Source organism: Falco biarmicus, chromosome 5 (assembly GCF_023638135.1).
Source record: "Falco biarmicus isolate bFalBia1 chromosome 5, bFalBia1.pri, whole genome shotgun sequence".
Lineage (NCBI taxonomy): Eukaryota > Metazoa > Chordata > Aves > Falconiformes > Falconidae > Falco > Falco biarmicus.
The window spans coordinates 23,686,663-23,710,538 of NC_079292.1; the positions used below are offsets into that span (position 1 = coordinate 23,686,663).

Genomic DNA, 23,876 nt, shown 5'->3' on the forward strand with positions numbered 1-23,876 from the left:
CCAGAAAGCCAGCTGTGCCCTGGGCTGCATCACCAGCAGCGTGGGCAGCAGGGCGAGGGAGGGGATTCTGCCCTCTGCTCAGTTCTTGTGAGACCCCCCTGCAGCGCTGCGTCCAGCTCTGGGGTCCCCACCGTCAAAAGGACACGGACCTGTTGGGGTGAGCCCAGAGGAGGCCGTGGAGATGCTCAGAGGGCTGGAGCCCCTCTGCTGTGAGGCCAGGCTGGGAGAGCTGGGGTGGTTCAGCCTGGAGCAGAGAAGGCTCCGGGGAGACCTTGGAGCAGCTCCCAGTACCTAAAGGGGCCGACAAGAAAGCTGGGGAGGGACGTTTTACAGGGGCCTGCAGCGACAGGACAAGGGGGAATGGCTTTAACCTGAAAGAGGGGAGATTTAGATTGGATACTGGGAAGAAATTCTTTACTGTGAGGGCGGTGAGGCGCTGGCAGAGGCTGCCCAGAGCAGCTGTGGGTGCCCCATCCCTGGGGGTGCTCAAGGCCAGGCTGGACGGGGCTGGGAGTAATCTGGTCTGGTGGAAGGTGTCCCTGTCCGTGGCAGGGGGGGTTGGAACTACATGGTCTTTAAAGTCCCTTCCCACCTAAACCATTCTATGATTCTGTGATCCAGAACAAGGTGAGAATTTTATGTGCTTTTTAGATTATTTTTTTGTTACTTTCTGCATAAATTAAGTGTTTTCATCCCAGCTTCCCAAAGCAGTGTAATCTTCAGGTTTACTGCACAATACACATGCATATCCAATGACAGTGTCTGCTTTGAAAATATTCTGCTTGCTGTTACTCTCTTGATAATTATTTTTAAAAATCCATGGGAGAAGCGTTACACAGCCAAATCCTTCTGGGATTGGCAGCCCTTTCTTCTGTCTAGACTCAAGACATTTGCAGGTGATGTGATGGGAGATGGCATTTGCTCTTGTTCTATGAATGTCTTTGAAAATCCATCACCGGTGAATGTATTTGGAGGGGGAGGGGGTGGGTAGAGCAAACTATTAGGAGCAAGGCTGTAATGTTAGTTTATTTTCTTACGTCATGACCACCGATTTTACCTCCCCTCCCTTGCCAACGTCCAGATAGTATCTTAAAAAAAATTGTTTATTCGTTATGTATCTTCATTCTGGATATATAATTATTCCATAGAGACATCTTGTGTAAGCACTGTGCGGTAGTCACAGAAGAAAATACTGCAAAATGCTGTTTGTGTAATTTCTGATATGTACAGACAGGGGCAGCAAAAAGACTCTTGGTGAGGGGACTGCCTTGAGGGCCTTGGTCTGCTTTGGCTCACAATGTACTTGAGGCGAGACTCTTGTGAAATATGGGATGGTTTTGTTTCATCCTCTTGCCCTCCATCTCACTTTCCAGCAGTCATGTATATCCCTGTGATTTACCACTGAGGCTTTTTGTGCTGAAATAAACTGTCTGTCTAAGATCATCCTCTTCTAAGGATGCATTTTGGGAATATGAGAAGGAAAGAGAAATGGATGGTCAGTAAGTGCTGGCTCAAAGGGCAACCTCAAACTCATCATCTGCTTCTGCTCATGTGGGTTGTGTCTATGGTGGAAACCCTCTTGGGAAACCATGTGAAATGGGCAGGTAGCCCTGCATTTGTGCCTCTTGGAAATGTCTGGCTGCCCCACAGCATGCTCTTTCACGTCATTTGACAATGAAATAAATCCATAAAATGGTTAGATAAATGTCCAGAAAGCATCGCATAGAGTATTGCTCTGGGATCGTCCTCTGGTTTGTACCTATTATCTGATATTGAAAGGTATCTCTTCTTTTTTTAGCTGTATGCCTAGAAATAATGTTGGTAATTGTTAACTATTACAGTGGTTAGACATGAGTATGATTATTTGATTTGCCTTTAAGGTGCTTATTCACTGATGGGGTTTGATTTCAATGAAGTAGGCTGCTGTGGTACTGAGTAGCTGGGGAAAGATCCACGGTTTGATTAAGTGATTGTAAAGTCTCACCAGATGTGTGATTGAAGTAAAATAATATCTTTGAATGCTCGTTTAATTAAAACATTTGCATTCTTTTGGTAGCCAGAAGTGCAACTTGCAGAAGGCTTTGATGTCTTCATGCCGAAATCTCAGCTGGACTCTATATTATCAAACTATACTCGCTCAGGAAGTCTGCTCTTTAGGAAGCTGGTCTGTGCATTTTTTGATGACAAGACTTTGGCTAACTCTTTACCAAATGGCAAAAGGAAAAGAGGGCTGAATGACAACCGGAAAGGACTAGACCAAAATATTGTGGGTGCAATAAAAGGTATGTTATTTGCTTTCTTTCATATGTGTAATTAGAACATATTCTCAGCTAAGGAGAATGTAAGTAGATTAGAATGTCTGACGTGTGTTAGGTCTATTAAAATATGCAGTCTTATTTTTATTCCCTTTCATTCACTTGTTAAAAATAGCTTCTACAGGGACGGCTTGTGTTAATTTTAAGCCAATGATCCCAGTTTCTGAAGTCAGGATCTAAGGTTAGAAACTCAGTGTTCGTGTAAGATTTTCCCCCCCTCCCCGGATATCAGAGATGCAAAGAAATCTTGAAAACGTAATGACAGTGTTACTGATCCTCATCAATCAAAGTTCTGAGGCTTGCACTGCATCTGACTGTGTCTGCTCTGTAAACAGTTTAGTAGCTGGACTGGGGAGAGATGGAGGAAGATAATATTGGAACTGAGATGAGTTTGATGCTTGTAAGAATGGTGGTGGTCCTTCTTTTGTGGCAGCAAATTTCTTAGTCAGTGTGAAGATCCTGTGCTGGGTGGTTTTTCTTAGTGATCACTGCTTCTAGCTTCCAGAACACGTGTACCTTGAAATTGTGTGATCACAACATATAAAGAGCTAGTATTATGCTAGAGATTCTGAACTGGATTCTATTATTTTGAAATCTGATATAGTAGGGAAGATACCCAAGTTACCAAAAGACAAGCTGTGTTGCAAAGTAGAGCTTATTTTAGAGGCTGTGACTCGTCCTGAGGTACAGATTGCTAACTTAGGAGACATACAGCAATGAGAAGAGCTTCTCTAAGTCCATTGGCAGCAAAAGGAGGCAGGGGGAGCCTTTGGCAATCACCTCTGTGTCTGTGTTTGTCCTCTGCCCATGCAAGAAAGACATTGACATACTGGCTTGAGTCTAGTGGAGGGCTACCAAGACTTACAGTACTGAACCAGGTAGGTGGTGAAGTGTGTATGTCAAGTGACACATGAGGGTGGAGAGGCTGAGGGAACTGAAGAGAAGATGATTCAGGAGAAGCCATATTGTCCACAACTACTGAATGGGTTGGTGCAGAAAAATGGAAGTCAGAGTCTTCTCAGAGGCACGAGAGGCATCGGGCACATGGAAAATTCCAACATGATATAAGGAAAAGCTTTTTCAACTGAAGGGTGGTTGAACAGTGGAATAGGGGCTCAGAGGGGCTGCAGAATCTCCATCCCTGGAAATGCTCAAAACTTGACTAGTCACAGTTCAGAGCATCATGACCTAGTTTGGCCATGCTTTGAGCAGCAGGCTGGACATGGACATCTCCAGAGGACCCTTTCAACCTGTGCAATTCTGCAATGAATATATGTTGTGGCTATGTCATAGTTCTAATACATCTTACAGAGTTGCTGGCAGACTTCCTTACAGTTATTCTTAAAATTAGGTTTAAATCACAAATGCTTTTTTATACCTTCCTTTCTTGACCTCAGTAATCTGCAAAAACCCAAAATTGAATTCAATCTCTCTATGTTTCATTCTTCCTTAAAAGCTTTAATAAATAAGTTAAATGGAAGAAAAATTAATTCAAAATTTTTTTTAAAAAAAACCCAACAACAAATGAACAAACTCTCATTTGAGCAGCACTGTGATAAAAGAAATGTTTTCTCAGTAGACACAGCAGCACTATTAAAATAGCAGTCGTCACCCACTACGGAGAGCAGTGTTTCTCAGTAGCTGAGCTCATAGCACTGGAGCAAATTCTGAGGCTTGGTTTAACCTCTTCCCTTGAGTTTCGGAGAGGAAAGGTGGGAGCTGTAGTTCTGACAGGTAAATTTCCCCTGTGATGGTACTACTAGGTATGCCTGTAGTAACAGTGATCTTGATTGATGTTTACAGTATTGCCCAAATACTCTTGCCTGAGCCCGTTGCTAAAAGCTGTGGTGGAATAAGACACCAAGGGCTAACATCCTGTGGATTTTTCCTCAGCCTGGCTCCAACAGCACCCTTCTTCCCTCCAAAGAGCTAAGCTATCAGACACTGTGGTTTCATTTATTCCAAGAAATAACTGAGCCAGTATGAAATCTCCACAAGAACAACGTCATGTTGTTTGCGTTATTATCATTAGGACATTCCTCTACCACGTGCCCAGATATCCTTTGGTGGCAATTTTAGTCTTTTTCTATGACAGAGATACAGAAGTGGAGAAAAGGCTACATTCATGACAAAAACAAGCAGAGAACTTAAAGGACCAACTGTTTGCTTGAAAATCACTCTTCCTGTCTGAAAACATTTTAACCGCTGCCCTTACAAGTAATTTAATGCTTCTGCAACAGTATGATTAGCCGGGGAGAAATTATTTCTTTTGACTTTGGGTATTCAGTGGCACTTGCTGAATCAGTTGCAGTGTTTCTCCTGGGCAGTCAGTTTCCCTTGGGAGTCACATCAATCTTTCACTCAGAACTGGGGGGAAAAAGATGAAAAGAAAAAGATCAGAAGCAGTAAGTTTTTTCCTCTGTGTCATTGACTAGAAGTCCAGCCAGTGAAGTCCTTCTCTGCAGAAGTCAACGAGCTGTGTTCAGATGTAAGTGTGATGTGGCCCTCAGGGATCCATGCTGGGACCAATACTATTTAGTAGTTTCATCAGTGATGTAGTGGTTTCTAGCACACACTCACCAAACCTGCAGATGACACCAAGTTGAGCGGATTTGCTGGAGGCTGGGAGAGCTGGGGTTGTTCAGCCTGGAGGAGAGAAGGCTCTGGGGAGACCTTACTGCAGCTTTTTGATATATAAAGGGGGCTTATGAGAAAGGCATCTTATGAGAGAGACATTTTACCAAAGCCTGTAGTGACAGGGCAAGGGGCAGCAGTTTTACACTGAAAGAGGGTAGGTTTAAATTGGGTACTAGGAAGACTGTTTGTTTTGTTGTTTGGGGGGGAGGGGGGGGGGGGTAATGATGGTGAGGGTGGTGAGGCATTGGCACAGGTTGCCCAGAGAAGTTGTGGCTGCCTCAGCACTGGAAATGTTCAAGGTCAGCTTGAGCATCCTGATCTAGCAGAAGATGTCCTTGCCCGTGGCAGGGGCTTGGACTAGATGATTTTGAAAAGACCCTTTCAACTCAAACTAGTCTATGATTCTGTGACAGAGAAATTGTTAGCACCATACAGCTCAGGTGAAATAGAAAGGAGAGGTCCCACTTTCTTCTGCCTCATTCCTGTTGCATTCCCATTCCTTTTTGCCCACGTTGGTGTTTCCCTAACCACACATTGAGCGATCAAAGCTACTTTGACTTTAATTCAAGAGAAGAACAAGCAGGTTAGAGAAGGAAGTTAATGTCTTGACTCAGGCTGCCAGACTCTGGCTTTCTGTGCAGGCAGCAGCAGGCAGGTGCCATAATTCCTGCAGCAGGCACTTGCAGTGGGTGGCCTGGGTACAGCCTAGTGTCACAGATTGTCCCCAGGCCCTGGTCACAAGCAGGAGCTGCGCTGGAGTGTTTGAAGTAGGAGTCTTAAGTCATGGCTCAGGTTCCTGTTGTCGGGTACCGTATGGATTCAGAAGGGAAAGGCTATTTTTACTTTCAGAGAGACCATATTGTTGTAAATCGGACACTGGCAATGTGTGGGGCTGCACTGGCTTCTGTGGGAAGCCCTTGGAGTTGGTCTGATAGCCTTGCTGAGCAGCCTGCAGGGGAGAGTATTGCCTTCCAGGCAATGGTTCTGCAAAGTTGTTAACATGGAAAGAGTTTCAGAGGGTGTGATTGCTTTCGGTCCCCTTATACTTACCAGCTAGTGCTGTTCCAGAAGCGTGTGTGTACTGAAATTGTCGTTTTTGTGTTGCATGCTTCCCCATCCCATTTGTGTGGCATTTGTTCTCAAGGATTACAGACTCCTTGAGCTGGGACCAGTTTTCTTTTTTTGTTTGCCGTCTGTAACTGGACAGTGGGCTCCAAGACCTCTGACTGAGACCACAATGGCAATACTAACAGTGATAATATTTTTTCTTCTCTTGTTTAATTTTGCACACTTCTCAGTCATGTGATGAAAATCAATTGCATCAGTTTCACTCCATTTATAATTTTGTCTTTTTGGTATAGCATTGTTAGGTTTGCTGTAAATATGGAATTAAAGGTAACGTTGACCTTCTACATACCATTTTTACTAAATGCAAAATTGGACCTGTAGGATACTTCCTTTTTCTCAATGATGGCTTATTTTTTTCTAGTACCTTTATAAAAATTCTGTTCCATCTGGTTCAGCAGTATGAGAACTGTAGAGGTTTCCACAGTGGTAGGACTTCTGTCTTTCATCAGTTTGCCTGCAGCCTTAGCAACCTGACCAAGAGGCCACCGAATGACCAGATCTTCAGCTCTCTACTGTACCATATGGAAGGCAGCATTTATAAGTGCTTGCCACATCTGGAGGCTCAGTTCAGCGTACACTGTTATTTTTCTCTGATGTTTTTGTGTGAAAGTCATAAATGGAAAATGTCAGGTATAGACTGTTTGTCTGGGATAGGCTTTCATAAGTAGTGACTATGGTATTACTGTGACATTTATACACACAAATGACTTCTGAAGGATAAACTTGCGAAACACAGAGTTAGACTCTGTTCTCATAATCCTAGATTTGGCCATTTAAATGCTTTTTCATAAGTGGATAATTTGATATATTTTGTTTATAATCCTCTCCAGTCTCCTTTTCTCCATTCTGGTGGCACATTTCAAAAAGATGTTATCTTTTCATTTCAGTCTTTACAGAAAAATACTGCACTGCTAACCATGTGGATAAACTTCCTGGTCCTAGGGACTGGGTCCAGATTCTTCAGGATCAAATTAAACTTGCAAGAAGACGATTAAAAAGAGGCTCAGGTATGTATAAAAATGTAAGGAACAACATGTGATTGCCAGATTAAAAGCTTAGAGCCTTTGTATCCACCAAAGTGGTTTTGTTGTTAGCTGTAAAGTTGTACATGTTCACTCTATGAAAATTAGAACTCTTAAGATTTTAGCAGGTTTCTGTGTAAAGTTCAGTGTTTCCTTGTGTTTGGTATGGTAGCAAGTTTAGGAGCTGTCCTTGCAGCCAAGTTAACTTTGAGTCTTTCTCAAATGTTGTCTCCAACCCCTTTCCACTAGCACCCAAACTCTTCTTCCCAGAGTTTGATGAAATTTGAGCCCGGAGCTAGCTGATCCATTCGGGATTGCAGGTAGACTTTTTAAATTCTCTGTTATTTGGTCTGACACGCCACTCACTGTACTGTTAAGACATAACTCAGATGACCTTCCCCTCTACACTCTATGTGTCTGGAAGGATAGATGAGTTTTCTCATGTTCCTTGTGAAAGAATCAGCATCACTGTAGCAAAACAAACCCAAACCACCACCCACCCTGGTTGTGCTAGCAAGTACTGCAGTACATGGGAGGGAGATTGCCAGCAGTGAGTAACAGGTAATGTAAGTAGGGTTTTGCAGCAAAGCTGCTCAACGTTGGGGATAACCTGCACGCTGGGGGCTGGGACCAGCCTATGGTGAAGGCTCAGCGCTAAGCTTTCACCCCGACAGCATGCAGCTGGTGAGCTCTCAGCTCCAGCAACTAACAGCAACGTGCTGTCTCAAAAGCCCTGGTAGAATTTGTGGGAAAGCAATATCACTGATGAAGAGATGTGTAATTACTTTATAAACCTTAACTAGTCTCCTTCCCATCCTCATGCCTCCCATCCTACAAGGGGCTTTCTTTGTACCAGACTTCACTTACTCTTCCTCATCCTAGTGTTTTCTTAAGGCTCCCTTGTGGTCTTATTTCTTGCCCATCGTTCCCTCAGAGCATCTGACACCATTGTCTGAGGCACATCACTGGTGTCAACATCCTTAAACACAGTCCTTCACTGTTACCGTGTTTAGCTGCCTGCCTTCTCCCCTTTTCCCTTCTGCCCATCACCACAATTAAGTGCCTGTTAGCATCCGTGGGTCGACAGGATGGGAAACCTGATGGCTCTGCAGGCAGGGGATGCTGGTGGTCCCAGTGGCTGGGGGGGGGGGGCGGGGCAGGGCGGGGAATGTGAGTGAGGCCACAGGAAATGTCCTCTCTAGCTCCCTGTCTCAGAGAGCCGACGTTTTCTGTCCAAAGCTGTGTCTTTGAAATGCACACTTAGACTGGCATCTGAAATCATTCTCCACAATGTTATTAATGCCAGGAGGGAAAAGCGCAAGACCGAGGAAAATGAGAAACACCCAGAGACAGAAATAACACAGGGGGAGGAAAAAAGTGCAGATTATTCATAGCATAAGCTTCCCTGAGTAGAGAAGAAAAAAAACAGTAGCAATGGAAAAGGTTTCTTGTGCATGTTGGGGGAGGGAAGAGAGAGGGATACAAGATAATCTTGTTAAAGACAGCATCAGATTACTGGTGTTGTACAACAGGACTGCTTCTGCCCCTCCCGAGGCTGCCTGTACCCCCCCAGGACAGGGGGGTGGAAGTGGGATGCCAGGCTTCCATAAGGTGAAGAGTGCAGTGTGGGATGCGGGGAGCAGAGGGTCCTTCGGCTGTCTGCAGAAGATCCCTCGGGAAAGAGGATTGACCTAATTTTGTTTTGATTTTTATTTTCTTTCATCCTTTTTTATTTGCTTTTCTTCGTGCCTCTGCAGGATATTAATTAAAATGACAATGACTTTCAGCTTTTGCCTTTCAAATGGGGCCACCTCCATCTCTGGTCCTTTCTCAGGATGGCAGAATCTAAGCAGAGGATATTGTCTTTAGAGACAAGACTAGCAAGACTACGCAGAAAAATAAGTGAAGCTGAGTATAGTGTGACTGAATAAGACAGACTCCAATATCTGTCCCTGCCTGCAGAGGGAAGGTAACTCATTAAGCGGTATGTGGATGAGTAGTGAGCAGCAGTGTACCTAGCAGCCCCTCGGGTTGATTTGCTGAAAAAACGTACACAGTACCTAGACTGGTAGAAAAGCTCTATTTTTGGTGGTGTTTAGTTTACTGGCCATTCCCTGAAGTGCACTGGTTTCTCTCTGACACAAGGCCACAGGCAGACATGCTCTTTTCAATCTAGCAGGAGTGATTGAACACACCACTGTGGCCACCCGCACTTTCCTGTCTGCCTCCATCTCATCTCCTCTGGTGGCTTAAGCGAACCCAACCTGGCCTTGCACTGAAGCAGATGAGAATCTTCCACAGCCTTTGTGACAGCAAAGCAGTGGATAGCAGCAGAGAGGCAGGAGCAGACAGCTGGTTGCACTAACATCTTCGTCTTGTTGAAATAAGATTTGTTAGTACTTCTGTGTTACGACGGTGAGCTTTTGATATGAGGGATGTAGAGCTGGTCAGGTGACAGATCCATCTAGTCTCACATTTTGTTTCCAACGATGGCTGTTAGCAGATACCTTGGGGATGTTGGGAAGGATGCTCTGATGTTTGCTAGCATAGTCTCACAGCCCTCAGCAGCTTTATCCTGATATAACACTGGTTGCACGGGAACTATGCACATTTTAACTATTCATTGTGAAGCCGTACCAAAACTGTTAAAGCTGTTGGTAACTTAGAAAAGACCAAAATAGGCAGGTGTGGAGCGAGGTTTGACCTGCTGTGTGGAGAAGGTGTCCCAGGACTTCACTTTGCAAAACTTAGCTTTTAAGAATCCAAAAACTATGGGAATTGTAGCCACTGGGATGTGGGACTCATCACTCTTCCAGCTGAGCTCTTGAGCTCTTCCAGTCCATGCGTGGCTGGTGGTGCAGAGGCTGAGCCCTCCAGAGCAAGTGTCCTCATCTCTGTACTCCCAGGTCATTTGCTTCTCATATTGTCTCCACTTGCTCACTGAAAATGCCCGCTAAGTTGTGGGTGTAGACTGAGGTGCCCAAAGAACAATCTGAGCCAGTGGTAAGCCACATTCACCTGAGACCTTCTGAACCAATGTGTCTCCCTGCTGCCTGGTGGCACTGATGTATCTGCATTGGTTTCTGGTTTGTCGTGACGCACAGGCTTTATATGGAGAGAGCTTAGCATGATCCATTTGTCTTACAGAAGCCACAACACAACTTTTTAGTCACCACTGAGTTGGGCTAAATTTGAACAGCAGAAATATTTAAGAGAGGAGGGGCAGGCTTTCCATCCTGCTTGCCTTCCCCTGAGCCATTTAGTACATCCTCTTGATTAGTTTTTCATTTCAAACCAGTCAGTAAGACACTGCATTCTTGAGCAGCCCTCTCTGCTTTATCCTGCGAAACATTATTTCAGCCTGATAACGTAAATCCTGCTGTAGCTTTCAGTGATATTAATAATTTCAGAGAATTCCAGCAAACAACTGGGGTGGATCTGCTTTTCATACCCCTTTCTATAAGGGCATACTCTCCTGAGTGTTTCCAAATTAAATGAAATCATGATCACTGGATCATAGAAGCTGCCCACCTTCAACCTTATTTATCATGCTTGGCTCATCTCCTAGAATTAGGGATAGAAAAGCTCCCTACTTGGAAAGCTAATCAAAAAAACACTTAAAAATTCTGCTTTCTAGAAAATAGTTCCCCTGTGTAGATTTTGAAAGGTTGTTATCCTAAGCCAAATAAAAATTCATTTAAGTTCTGACTCAGTGACAATATTTTTCATAGCTGGAAATATTCTTCTTTTTTTAATTTATTTATTTTGCTTTGGCTTTTTCTTAGTTCTTTTAGATTATTGCCTGAGATCTGAGACTTGGGTAGGTTTTTTTTATTTGTTAGATCTGAGAATAAAGCTGTCACTGCCATTAAATTTTTATTGGCCTTGTTCAATCTTTTCAAAATTTCACAAGTTGGCTGTTACAAAGGGGAGAAGAGACTGCGAGGTTAATGTTACAAACAGATGTTATAATTAAAATTAAAGAGTATGATAATATTCCTCAGCCTTGACTACTGGTCCCATTTCATGCTAACAGTACGGCATACTGGGGCACGGCTTCGTACTGCCAGGTCTGTCTTCTCCCAGCAGAGAAGCTGAACGTTTTTGGCTGCTGGCATGGGATGCAAAGTGGCCCCAGAAGGGAAGAAGTCAAAAGAAAAGGCATGTGCATAGATTTCCTCTCTTAAAGCAGCATGAATTACAATGCAAATTGTCTTGTAATTTACAGCGGTGGGTTTCCCATGGCATGGTCTCTTCACCCTACAAAAGAGAATACGAGTAGATGGCTGGTGGCCTTGCCAGCGGCAGCACAGAGGGAGACAATCGACCATTAGCACAGAGATCTTAAAGCAGGCAAAATCAGAAGGAACCGACTCGCTGTTCATGTCACCTCTGTGCCAGACATAGCATCCGAAGCCTTTTGATTACTAAACTCTCCATCCATTAATAAGCGGTAGGTCAGGGGCCACACATCTCTCGCAGGAAGTTCTTCCTCCCTTTTTATGTTTTGAAGAGCCTGTAAGCCATGATTCTGTGGCAGCTGTCCATTGCATCAACAGGAAAGCTGATCCTGGGTGAGTAATACTCCCGAAGCACACAGGGTAAGAGTTGTTCATGCAGAGTGGTTGCCTTGTGCGTAACGTGGAGGCTTTTGATTGTCTTACTCCATAAAGGAAAATACGGCACTGTTAGAAAACATGCTGAAATTTTTCAGGCAGGATTAATTTAAAAAAATTACATGCTGTGACGCTTCATCCTTGAATTGTTGTTCAAAATTAACATTACCTTGTTGCAGTGTAAAGTAGTGGGAACGAAAGAAGAAAAAATGCTTACCTTTTTTCTGGAAATATGCCTTTTCTCCCATGTCCGTGTTCAAACCGCTGCTCCCATTGTTCCCTATGACAGGTTTTTTGCTTTCTGTTTCTCTTCATCCTTCTGATTTCCCTGGTTCATTTTTGATACAATATCTACGCGGCACAAGAAATCAGGTTGATTTTTTGCTTTGCAATACACACAGGGTAAGGAAAGATGTAGGATGCAAGTCCAACATGTGGTGTGGTGCTTTTGTGGCCACTGTCTTAGACAAAGACAGCAAGACTGAAATGAGTAACTGCTGCGTTCATCTTCCCAGCCCTAAGCATACCTGTACTGCTGTCCAAGGAGTAAACCAACAGGTGTACACTCAACAAACATGTGCATCAGAGGCTAAACAATATTTTTTTGGGAGGTGGGTGGGAAATTCTAAGGAAACGACTACCAGGATTGTTTTGTAAGAGCTACTGAGCTCTATCTAAGCACAGGACAGAAAAGAGGCTCCAAATTCCCACAGCAGGATCTGTTCCTTCTTGCCCTGGCTTGCAGGCTGGCTCAAGACGAGTAGTTCAGCTGGCAGTCTCTGGGTGCGGTTGTTGAAGGCAAACTTTCTTTCCTGCTTGGAATGACATGTGAGAAGCTGGTGGGGTTTACATCCGTGTTAGGAGGGCAAGGTGTTTGTCATGTTTTTGTGTCATACTTCACCTGGAGGTGCAGTTACACATCCAGTTTCATAAAACAAATTCAGGCAGCTACTGAGAAGAGTGAGTAGGCTCTCCGGGCATCTGCCATGCTCCCACTCCCTTTCTGGCTCTGGCACAAGCATTCATGTGGCAATGTTGTCAGTTTTTAACTAGATCTGATCTTGGTGACCATATAAACGTTTGTGCTGGCATGAGGAACAGGATTGGAACAATTGGTGGAGAGCTGGAACCTCATCTCTCAGTCTTGCACCAGAATAAAATGACCAGGTAGCTTTGTTACTGAGCTGCTTCTGCAAAGTTGGAGACTCAACTCTTCTGAAAGCGAGGTCCTTCCTAGCTCCCGTTGGTTTCTTTTTGTATTACTGCCTTCCTCAGAGTTCAGTTTTAGCCGGGTGTAAGAACAACCGTTAGGGAGGAAGGTAACTACATCTCTAGACCTACTTCTAGAGTTGTGGCTGAGATTTCCAGAAAACCTGTTGCTTGAGTGGGCAGCCCAGCTGGCACCAGCCCTGGTATGGCTAGAGGGAGAACATTCCAGCCCATGGCCAGCACTCAGATCTGGCTTCCCCCGTGTTCATAGTTTGGGTCCCTGCAACCCAAGGGGCCGGTTACAGCTTTGTCTCTTGTTTGCTGAGTAGCTGCGCTGCTGAATCGCTTGGTGCAGGTAGTTCTTCATAATGTAACTAGAGGCTAGCCTCAGACTGTCACTCCAGACTTTTTAAGGTGTGTGTATCCTGGCGGCTGTTTCTCAGCTGCTCATTTTGCCGTGCTGTCTCCTCCCTTGGACATCCAGTCCTTCCACCACTGGGTGTCCTGGTCCAGGTTCAAACCAGCCTAGGTAACCTATTCCCATTTACTGTGCCCCCCGGTCCTTCCAAAATTCAAAATTTTTGCAGTAAGCTGTGGCAAGCACTTGATTTGTTTCTGGTCAGTGTGCCACCTTCTCACAGAAAGTGGAAAAAAGTAAATGAGTCAAGGCAAAGGGTCACTTGCAGGTCTGTGCTGTGTACTTGTCAGGGCTTTGCATTTGAACCTGCTGTGGGAGGAAAGCTGCTTAGTGCTAGGGGGGTTAGTTTGTTTCTGTTTTCTTTAATTCGGTTAATTTTGCAGAACTGAGTAGAGAGTATATAGCTAAAAACTAAACTGACATCCACACACGTGGGAGGTGGAGCAGCCTCTTGGTCCAGGGACGGATAGCCAAGGGTGATGGATCTATGTGAGGAAACTAATGTAGATCAGGAGCTGGGTTCTTCTTACATATCATCGTAAAGGCAAGAACTCAATATCCTCATGTGTAGAGCCATGATGAAGATGACAAGGACAGTCAGCCTCGTTTCAAGTGGGAGCTGAACTAAGTTGCTCAGTGCATCTGTAACCTTGATTGGGTTTGGTCCCTATGGATATCGTGCACTGAATGAACGTGAGCAGATGTCTGTCCACCACAGTGACTCTGAACAATGTAATGGGCTGGTCCTTTATGACCACACCGAGTTTGCTAAAGTGCTCTCAAAGATCTCATTGTGTTGTAAAGGCTTTAAATATCATGCTGAAGTGCCAGAAGACAAAGGTAGTAAGACTTTGAATAGGGCTTGTGAGGTTAGGCACCGAATTCCTGTTACTCACCTGTAACTTACTCGAGGTTCACATGCACACTGCAGGGTACTGCAGCCCGACAAGTCACTGCACATCTGCTGAGCCAAATTAGCTATTTATCTTTTATTTATCAGCGCATACCCTTGGCCTGTGGCAAATACGAGATGAACAAATTAGGCTTTTGGCCTTCCTTCACCGTGGGCTAAATTGAGTCAAATGATCTTGCATAAGGTGTGGGTTGAAAGCACGTGTGTGTGCATACACGGTAATGGCCTGTGTACCTGCGTGCTTCTGTGCTTTTTAAATTACACTGGGTGCCCACCTGCATCTTTGAAGACATTTTACGCTCGTAAATCTGTCCCCCGCAAAACGAGCTTGCCTGTGGTGATGAGAATTTGGGTGCAGAAATGCAGGTATTCAGCTTTTCCCCGGCGGCGGTGGCAGCAGATGGCAGCTGGCGGAGGGTGGGTTACCAGCCTGAGAGGCTCTTCCTCCCAGGCCTGCTGGGGGCTTTTCCTAGCTGATTTTATCAAATGATTGCAACTCCTTTTATCATGCGGATATCCTGATACCTTAAAAAGAGCAAGTGTTACTCCATCCCCTTGCTGGCACAACTGCTGCTTAATACCCGACTCCCTCTTCTAAGTTTGCATTTTTATTGTATGACCTTTTCCTCCAAGCAGTGAGTTTTTAACTGAGCAATAGCAAATTGCAGCTGAGGAAAGTAGATAGAAAATGCAAAATCACTCTACAGTATGTAGCTTTTTAATCGCATTCCTGTGTTCAGTAAAAGTAATGAGATTTCTTGTTTATATTTGTAATCAGCAGAGGCAACTGACTGTGATGAGAAGCCGGACATTTCTCTACTACAAACAGGTAAAATGCATTAAAATTTTTATCAGCTTCCAATGTGCATTTGTTTATTTATGGCACAGAAGCAGTTTTCAATAATCCTGGTGTGCCATATACAGTCAGGTAATTGCACGCAGGACCCAGCTATCTTAAGTTTTGAATGGCCTGTACTAAAAAGCAAGTGCATCAGAATCTCACAATTTTCCCCTCTATTTCATATTCATAAAACCTCAAGGTTCACGGTAGCAGCTAAGCTAATAAGGCCAGTAAGTTACCCTTCTTATGCCAGATAGGGAATTGTGCTCATCCCTGTTTTTTCTGGGACTTTTTTTGAATCCTTAATGGCGCTATTGGTAGGGGCAAACACAACAAATTGTATCGTAGCATCTGTTCAGTTGTCCAAAGTTAGCAATAATATCTTGGGTCCACAAGAGAATTGCAGGGATCCTCACATGCTAGTTAAGTGTTGGTTTATTTTTTCTGTAAGTGCAGCCACCCTGCCTTAAAAGCCTGACAGTTGCTGAACAGCAGCTTAGCAATGCAGCTGCGTGGACTAGGAAATAAGATTTTTGGCACCCTGTTGAACATGGTCTTGAAAGCATGTTCAGGCTGAGACTGAAATTTGAAGCACCCTGTCATTAAGAGTCAGTCCATCAATAGGTGCCTTGGTGGCAGGAGCTGAGCTGCCATCCTCTGAAAATCCAGCAGGGCCAGAGTCTGGGGAGGTGGTCATTCCCCTGCAGTGCAGTCGTTTCCCTGTCATTTCACCAAGATGCTGGCTGTTATCCCCAAAGCCAATTCAACGGGAGGGAAGGTCTTGAGCAGACAAATAAGGTCATGGATTATGGTGCCTTTTTATCATATACCTAAGGTGCAACAGCAGAGGGTGGTTGTGGATCACCGATGCTGTTGCTGTGAAGAACAGGATGGGGCTGATGCTGGGTTGCTGAGCGTGTGGCACAGTATCTGGAGGCTATGGGGTGGATGGGAGAGCACTAGTACCATTGCAGCATCTGTCTGTTGTGCAAGGGCTTCCCAGTCTCTCTTGCGTAAGGGCCGGAGAAGGAGCTTGCACACACCGCTGCTGTGTGCCGGCACAGCAGATGCCAGCCGTGGAGCGCTGTTGTTGAAATCCCGCTGTCGGAGCACGTGCAGTTACTAAGGAATAGGACCAGCGAAGCAGTTGGGAGGACAAGCAGCTGTAGTCTTGTTCTGGCATGGACCCAGTGGGGGCTGGGAGCACGCGCTGGCTGGGAGCTGCTGTGCTGCTTTCTTGGCCAGCCGCTGGGTGATGTTTCAGGGTACGGTTGTGATAATAGATGCAGGAAGCTCTGGCTTGAAAGGTCTCTTCCAAGTGACATCCTGTTCGTTTCTTTTATCAGGGAGGGCAGCAATTCTGTTGCAAGAGGACATTCATAAAGGTTGCTAATGCGACGTAGTGTTATCTTTTCATTGATAATTAATTGTATTAAGGAGCAGAATTATCGGATTGCTGTGCTTTTCTTTGAGCACAGTTTCTGTAGTTGCTACTTGCATTGTACATCATTGTTGGAAACGGTGTGCTGAGATGGTTGTGGTAGGGACAACTCCCTTTCCACTCCACAGCAGATCACCATTGCGGTCTGCCTGCTGGTACACCTTTGAGCATCCATGCATGCAGTTTTTGAGCCGAAATACCTGTTTGCAATGTATACTTCTTTGTACTATCTGTGGAAGGATGCCTAAATAAACCACACTGCAGTTTGCGTTGGTGGGGGAGGTGATGCTCACAGGCTGTAAGCCAAGTGTTTGACTCACACCCATTATTAGATGTGTGTGAGTGCCTCTTTATAGTACGTATCCATGTAATATCATAGTGTTCTTGGAAGCAAATGATTTAAAGTGATATACAGACAGTATAATGACAGTAATTATGACAAAGAACCAAACTACAGATGCTTTCTATCAAGAAGTGTAGCAAAAGAGGTGGGATACAACTTTTACAGAAGCGTTTCCCTGTCTTAGTACGACTAGTTTTATAAAGGGGTATTTCTGACAGGTTCTTTAAAGAGAGCTTTCATGCGATTTATTCAGCCTGTCTTCTCTGTTTAGCTTGAAAAACCTTTGGGGAGGAGTCCCCCTGACTGCGTGTTTGTACAGTGCCTGCGCAATGGGCCTCGGTTGCAGGTGACAGCTAGTGTCAGCTAAATCACGGCCTCAAGCTGCGCCAGGTGAGGTTTAGATTGGACACAAGAAAAAATTTCTTCACCAAAAGGGTTGTCAAGTCCTGGAACAGGCTGCCCAGGGAAGGGCTTGAGTCACCATCCCTGGAGAGATTGAAAAGACATGTTGACATGGCCCTTAAGGACATAGGTTAGTGGTGGGCTTGGCAGTGCTGGGTTAACAATTGGACTAGATGGTCTTAAGGGTCTTGTCCAGCCTAAATGATTCTGTGACCAGTGGTTAACCTGGTGTGTTGGCAGAGTAAAACCAGACTGAATCGGATTGCTTGAGATGGGGGGGTCTTGCAGGAGATTGTGTGGGGAGAAGAGGTCAAGTATGGAAGCTATCTATGACAGACATCAGGTGGTTGCTCTCTTGGTCTTTTTAAATTTTTGAATTGAACAAATTTTCAAAGCAAAAGCACCCAGAGTGAACGATTTGAATCAGCAGTTAAGTGTTGGTGCCAAAAAGCAAGGGAAAACTCAGATGCCTTGTCTCTGCCTTTCCTGCTCAGTCAGTTGTGCCTGTGACACTGGCGATGTTAGGAGCAAGATCAGGGTATGCGTGGACTGGTGATGCTGACATGCATCGTTGGATCACAGCCTGTGGCTGGCACTTTGTTTGAGACACCTCCATCAGAAGTGTGGCTGCTCTCAGCTCCTCATCACTGGTGGGAGAAGGTTCAGATCAGTTAAGGTTGTGTTTGGAGGTGTCTCTCCTCTGGTGCTGGCAGGACTGGGCGCTGAGCACGGTTGGTTGGCGTAGGTGCCTACAGCCAGGTTTGAACCTGCTCCCGCTGTGTCCACGGTAAGCACAGTCCTGGACTTTGAGGAAAGCAGGGGATGTTTTGTTTTCAAAGCCCTCTTTTGGAACTCAAAAGCCTTGTAGAAAAATGGAGCTGATGTATCCTCATAAAACTAAGGAAGACATTTTTGCCCAATTATATTTTAGCACTTCCGAGCAGAAATCATGCTCCCATTTTAAAATTGCCCTCAACGCTAAGAGGGCCTTTGCTTTAAAAGCTGTTGATTGAAGGGTGTTTAAAGTAAATTGAAAGAACTGTGACAATTAAACTTGCTGGGAACTTTGGTGCATTGACAGATAAATCTCAAGAAAATACTAGAAGAATTGTCTTTAAAAAATGTTACCAAAGCTTGGTCTTCCACAGTTCCAGCTTTTGCACCTAGCAAAAGCTGGAGGCTGTGTCCAGAGCTGAGCTGAGACAGATCGGGCAGCTCCAGTGGTAATTATCTTGAACTGAGTGGAAAGACTGATCAGTTCCTTGGTGATACAGGCACCTGGAAGGTGTGAGATAGGTCTTTATCAAGATGTAGATGTGACATCTTTGGGAGTTTTTCTGGCTAAGTTGCTGTTGCAAAAACACTTATTTTTGCCTACGATTTACATGAAGCACCTGGATTTTGTGTTTTAAAAGAAAAACCAAGGAAGGCATAACCCTAAGTTCTGCAAGTGGAAATAAGTGTCAGCCAGCTGCAACACCCTTTTCTTGAATCCTTGTCTTGAAAATTGGATTTGAAAGATATATACAGTCCCGGACCGTGAGAGAGCCCTCCTTAAAGCCATGCTTTGGACCACAGCTGTGCTGAGATTTTCTATCGTTTCTCCACACTGGGGTTAATTTCAAGATGAGAAAAAATTTTGATATCCCTAGAAGAAGCCGAAACACTAACAACCCAGTCGTCAGGTCCAGAGGTGATACAGCTTTGTGAAAAGATGAGAGCAATCCCTTAGCAAAAAAACAGATGATAAGAAAACAGCAACGATCCAATTCTATATAGGTTGTCTCCTTTTCTCTTGAAATACATTTTCAAGAAAATGAAACTTCAAAAAAAAAATCTTTTCGAAACCTTAAATATAAATCCTTTATTGTAATACAAATCTTTATCCTTTCAATGCATGATTGTATGAGTCTTCCCTTTTCATTGGGTCGTATTTGCCTCTCAGGCTGATTGATGTCTGTCTCCTATTTGCCCTGTGTTCTTAGCGTTCTCGTTGTAATTCTTCTGTCCATCTTTCATTGTTCTGTTTAGAAAAAGCACATTCTTAAAGTGCTTTAAGAAAGATGGGTTATAATCATACTGTGCACCTTTTTATATGTTTTTTATATATATATAAATAAATATATATATATCCTCCCGTATGCATTTAGACTGCTGTGGAGGGGTGGGGTGGTTAGTTGTTTTTTTTCCAAAGAAGATCCCAAAGTATGTACTGTAGGTTTAAAATTCATGTGGTGCTTTTTTCATTTCTTCAGAACCATAACTTCAAAGGGGTGAGCATCACAGTGTAGTTTGTGCCTAAGTCAAATGCAGCTCTTTACATCTGAAGTGGGGTGCACTGTATGTTGTGTGAAAAACTTTGCTGGCAAATTTTAAAAAAAATACTTAATTTGCTTTTCTTTATCCAGTTGAGCTCTACTGTAAATGGAGTTTAGCAGCCACTGCCTGCACACACACCAGCAGTTCAGCCTCATCACAAAAAAGTTAGAATGGAAATATGTAATTTCCATCGTTTTAATTGTTTTGGGTTGGTTTGGGGTTGTTGTGGTTTTTTTGCAGGCTACTGATTTCTTAAATGTTTGTATTTTTGAACTGATTTCTTCAAACTGTCTTCCTTCAGGTAACCTTTTCGACACCACAACAGATCATCTGATAGACACAAACCTAGATTTTTCATCTTGAATTTCACATTCTGCATCAGCGTTCTGAGCGGATAGAAACTTCTTCTCCCTTGAATAATTTTCCCACAAGATTGGTGCAAGAACTTCAGTGTACCGCAAGACATGGACATTCATACAGTTTTCCCTTCAACTTTGTGTTGTTTCATGTATTTTCCATGTAACCTCAAATAACGAAACCACCAGATTGCTTCACTGTTCTTCATCTTAATTAAAGATGATTTCCCTCTGTATTCAATGCATTATTTAATTTGCAGGGTAACCACTCTGAAGACATTTTCTTGCGTTTGTTTTTCTTCCATGATTGTATTTTTCCACGTGATTGTATGCTTTCCAGCAGTGTTTCATCTTGAGCCACGCAGAGGTGAATATGCACAGCTGGGTGACCCGCCCTGTCCCCGGGGACCTTGGTGGCATTTCTCTCCATCACAAACCCCAGGGGCTCGATGAGCATTTGACTCGGTGAAGCTCTTTGTTTCTGCAGACCCACTTTTCCTTTTGTGGCTGCTGTGTACCAATGCCTGGTCATGCACAGCTGGATTTAGCAGGAAATAAAGCAGGATTCCTCCCAGCAGTGCCCGGTTTCCTAATTATAGCAAGGAGAAGCCATTCCTCAATTTCCCCTACGTGCTCCTATTGGGATGGCTCTGGAGCATCTTTCTGGTGCAGATTGCTGGAGGTGGTCATTCTCCACTCGCTTCCCCCTGCAGCCTGCCCTACCACCTCAATCTCAAAACCTATTAGTTTGCTGATTTCCAGGAGGAGGGTCTGCACACTGTGATTTTTCAACCACTGTCCTTGGTGAAAATATTCACCTATTTTAAAAAAAAAAAACCCTCACTTTTTCACTGGCCCTCTATTGATATCTCAGCAGTTAAGATGAGTGAATCGATCAAGAAATTGCACTACCCTCTTAGACGTTGAAAGGGTCGGTCCTTTCAGGTCAGGGCTAAGGTAAAATTGTACGTGGCCCTCCATGCAAACCTTTACTTCTGCACCTTTCATCAGCACTAAATTCACTTTAAAAATGGCGTGAAAAAATCTAGAAGGTCTTACCTACAACATCTATCAATCACCAGGTAGTCTGAGCATCTTTCTGCAATTCGACAGAGAGCTTGCTAGGGCCGTTACCATTATGTTTCCTTTCCCTCTGTATATTTTAGGTGATTTGTTTGTTTTTAAAACTATTTGGCCTTTTGAGTGTCTCAACAGAAGTGCTATTACAGAGTGGGATGGCTTTCAAAATAGTTGATCTCTTTTTTTAAACAGTCCTAAAGCCTGTTTCTCAGATGTTGCCGAATGCCCACCAGTAAGACTAAAGCCAGCAGGAGCGGTTTGTTCTCTCGGCACCTGAGAACCAGGCTCCCAGCCTTTCCCCACCCACCTGCCGCGGACTTTTGGGAATGACCATTTTCTCTCTGAAACTGTGGAATAGATCGAATGTGCACTGCAAACCTTAAATTTTGAGTCTTTCCTTCCTTTGTGGCTTGGGGTTCCCTGCACTGGGCAGGGGGCACTGGTCCGTCGTGTACGTATCGTAACCCTTCAGCAATGGAATCAGCATTTTGTAAATTCAGAAGATTGCATTTGTGTTTACTTACTGTGACTGCTGTTCAGAATTTCTTCAGAAATCTTTTTATAGTGTTTATTAGAGAGAAAAAAAAAATCATTCCATATTTAGGTAAAAATGTCTCAATCTTCTGTATATATGTTTTATTAATATGTAAATATTTAGATATTTTTAAATTACTATGTTCTTAATAAAGCGACAAGGGACTAGTTGTGAAATGGTGTATAACATTGTGTTGTGTTATCGATCTCTGGGAAACTCTCTTTGTCAGTTCAGAAAAGAAAACCTACAATAAATAACTTTAATTGCATGTGTGTTCCTGTGTTCTGTGCTGGGCTTCCCCACTTCAGAGGACTTACCTAGCCGTTAGTGGACTACGTAGAGAAATGTATAGGAAGACCCCAAAAATTACCACCATGATACCATTTTTCTGGCTGTCTCAGATGGAAACCATGCTGCCTGCCAATCACGACAATGTCTATATCCAATCACATAATAACTCTTGAGTATTAAGTGCTGATATGCTTGAAGACTAATTCTAATTGAATTAGGTGCCTTTATAATCTACACTTAAAAGGTTAAGCTTTGCTTCTATGGAAACAACACACAGGAAGGACAAACCAATACGCATAATTTGGAGTAGCTGCAAAGATATATGCTTGGTAATTTATTATCACATCCTCATCAAATGTTGTTTAGCCTTAGAAAGTATTTCCTGCACAAACATGTTCATGGTAATCTTCCATCAATTACAAGGAGCCAGTGAAGTGAGTGAATGGCTCGCCACACCTTTTCTGCTTTATATAAGGAGGGATAGGGACAGATAAATAGCCAGTAAAAAGTCTAGCAAGAGTTGCCTTTACACTTGGGTGGCTGCGCAGATCAGCTAAAGCCAGGTGCATGTCTTGCAGCCCTGTGTCATGGTGAGTCAGCATGGGCCCCCTCCTCTGGGGGCCACTGAACAGCTAACTCAGGTCACAGAAGAGTTTAGGTGGGAAGGGACCTTAAAGACCATCTGGTTCCACCCCTGTGCCACAGGCAGGGTCACCTCCCACCAGCCCAGGTTGCTCCCAGCCCCGTCCAGCCTGGCCTTGAGCACCCCCAGGGATGGGGCACCCACAGCTGCTCTGGGCAGCCTCTGCCAGCGCCTCACCGTCCTCATAAATTTTTTTTCCTGATGTCCACCTAAACCTACCCTCCTTCAGTTTAAAACTGTTGCCTCTTGTCCTGTCACTACAGGCCCCAGTCAAAAGCCTCTCTTTCTTGTAGGCCCCTTGTAAGAATTGAAAGGCTGCAGTAAGGTCTCCCTAGAGACTTCTCCAGGCTGAAGACAGAAACCCTCAGCCTGGCCTCACAGCAGAGGGGCTCCAGCCCTCTGAGCATCTCCACGGCCTCCTCTGGGCTCACCCCAACAGGTCCGTGTCCTTTTGACGGTGGGGACCCCAGAGCTGGACGCAGCGCTTGCAGGGGGGTCTCAGAAGAGTGGAGCAGAGGGGCAGAGCCCCCCTCCCTCGCCCTGCTGCCCACGCTGCTGGTGATGCAGCCAAGGGCACAGTTGGCTTTCTGGGCTGTGAGCACACGTTGCTGGGCCATGTACAGCTTTTCATCCATACATACCTAATAATGGAATTATTTATACTGGAAAAGACCATTGAGTCCAACTGTTACCCTGGCACTGCCAAGCCCACCACTAAACCATGTCCCCAAGCACCGCATCTGCACATTTTTTAAATACCCCCAGGGATGGCAACGCCACCCCCTCCCCAGGCAGCCTGTGCCAGGGCTCGGCCACCCTTTCCATGAAGGAATTTCCCCTCACACCCATCTAAACCTCCCCCGGCACAAGGTGAGGCCGGTTCCCCGTGCCCTGGCGCTTGTTCCCTGGGAGCAGAGACCGACCCCCCCTGCCTACAGCCCCTGCCAGGCAGCTGTAGGGAGCCACCAGGTGCCCCTGAGCCCCCCCTCTGCAGGCTGACCCCCCCAGCTCCCCCCGCCGCCCCCCCCCAGCCCCTGCCCCAGCCCCTGCCCCAGCCCCTGCCCGGCTCTGGACACGCTCCAGCCCCTCTGCGTCCCCCCTGCCCTGAGGGGCCCGACCCTGAGCCCAGGCCCCGAGGGGCGGCCGCACCGGTGCCCAGCACAGGGGTGTCCTGGTTTTGGCTGGGATACAGATATTTTTCTTCCCAGTGATTGGTACATGCTGTGTTTTGGAGTTAGTGCACTAAAACACCCTGATGTTTGCTGGGTAGTGTTTACACTAAGTCAAGGGCTTTCCAGTTGCTCAGGCCCTGCCAGCGATAGGGCTGGAGGGGCACCAGATGCTGTGAGGGAACACAGCCGGGACAG

General features: G+C 44.9%; 1 protein-coding gene across 6 annotated transcripts in view; it reads left to right on the plus strand.

Annotated features, from left to right (window-relative positions):
• BEND7 (BEN domain containing 7) overlaps nucleotides 1-21,843 on the plus strand; it is a 49,035-nt gene extending 27,192 nt beyond the window's left edge. For 3 of the 6 annotated variants that reach the window (XR_008822061.1, XR_008822059.1, XR_008822060.1), the window contains 4 exons: nucleotides 2,057-2,282; nucleotides 6,968-7,087; nucleotides 11,331-11,676; nucleotides 15,037-15,087. Coding sequence is in view for 2 of the 6 variants with exons in the window: in XM_056340169.1 (XP_056196144.1) it covers nucleotides 2,057-2,282; nucleotides 6,968-7,087; nucleotides 15,037-15,087; nucleotides 19,906-19,967 (459 nt within the window). In the remaining 4 variants the exon portion in view is untranslated. Of the gene's footprint in view, nucleotides 1-2,056; nucleotides 2,283-6,967; nucleotides 7,088-7,351; nucleotides 7,423-11,330; nucleotides 11,677-15,036; nucleotides 15,088-19,905 lie in introns of those variants that run through there. The other 3 variants (XR_008822062.1, XM_056340169.1, XM_056340170.1) reach the window with 3 other exon arrangements.
• Nucleotides 21,844-23,876: the final 2,033 nt, after the last annotated feature.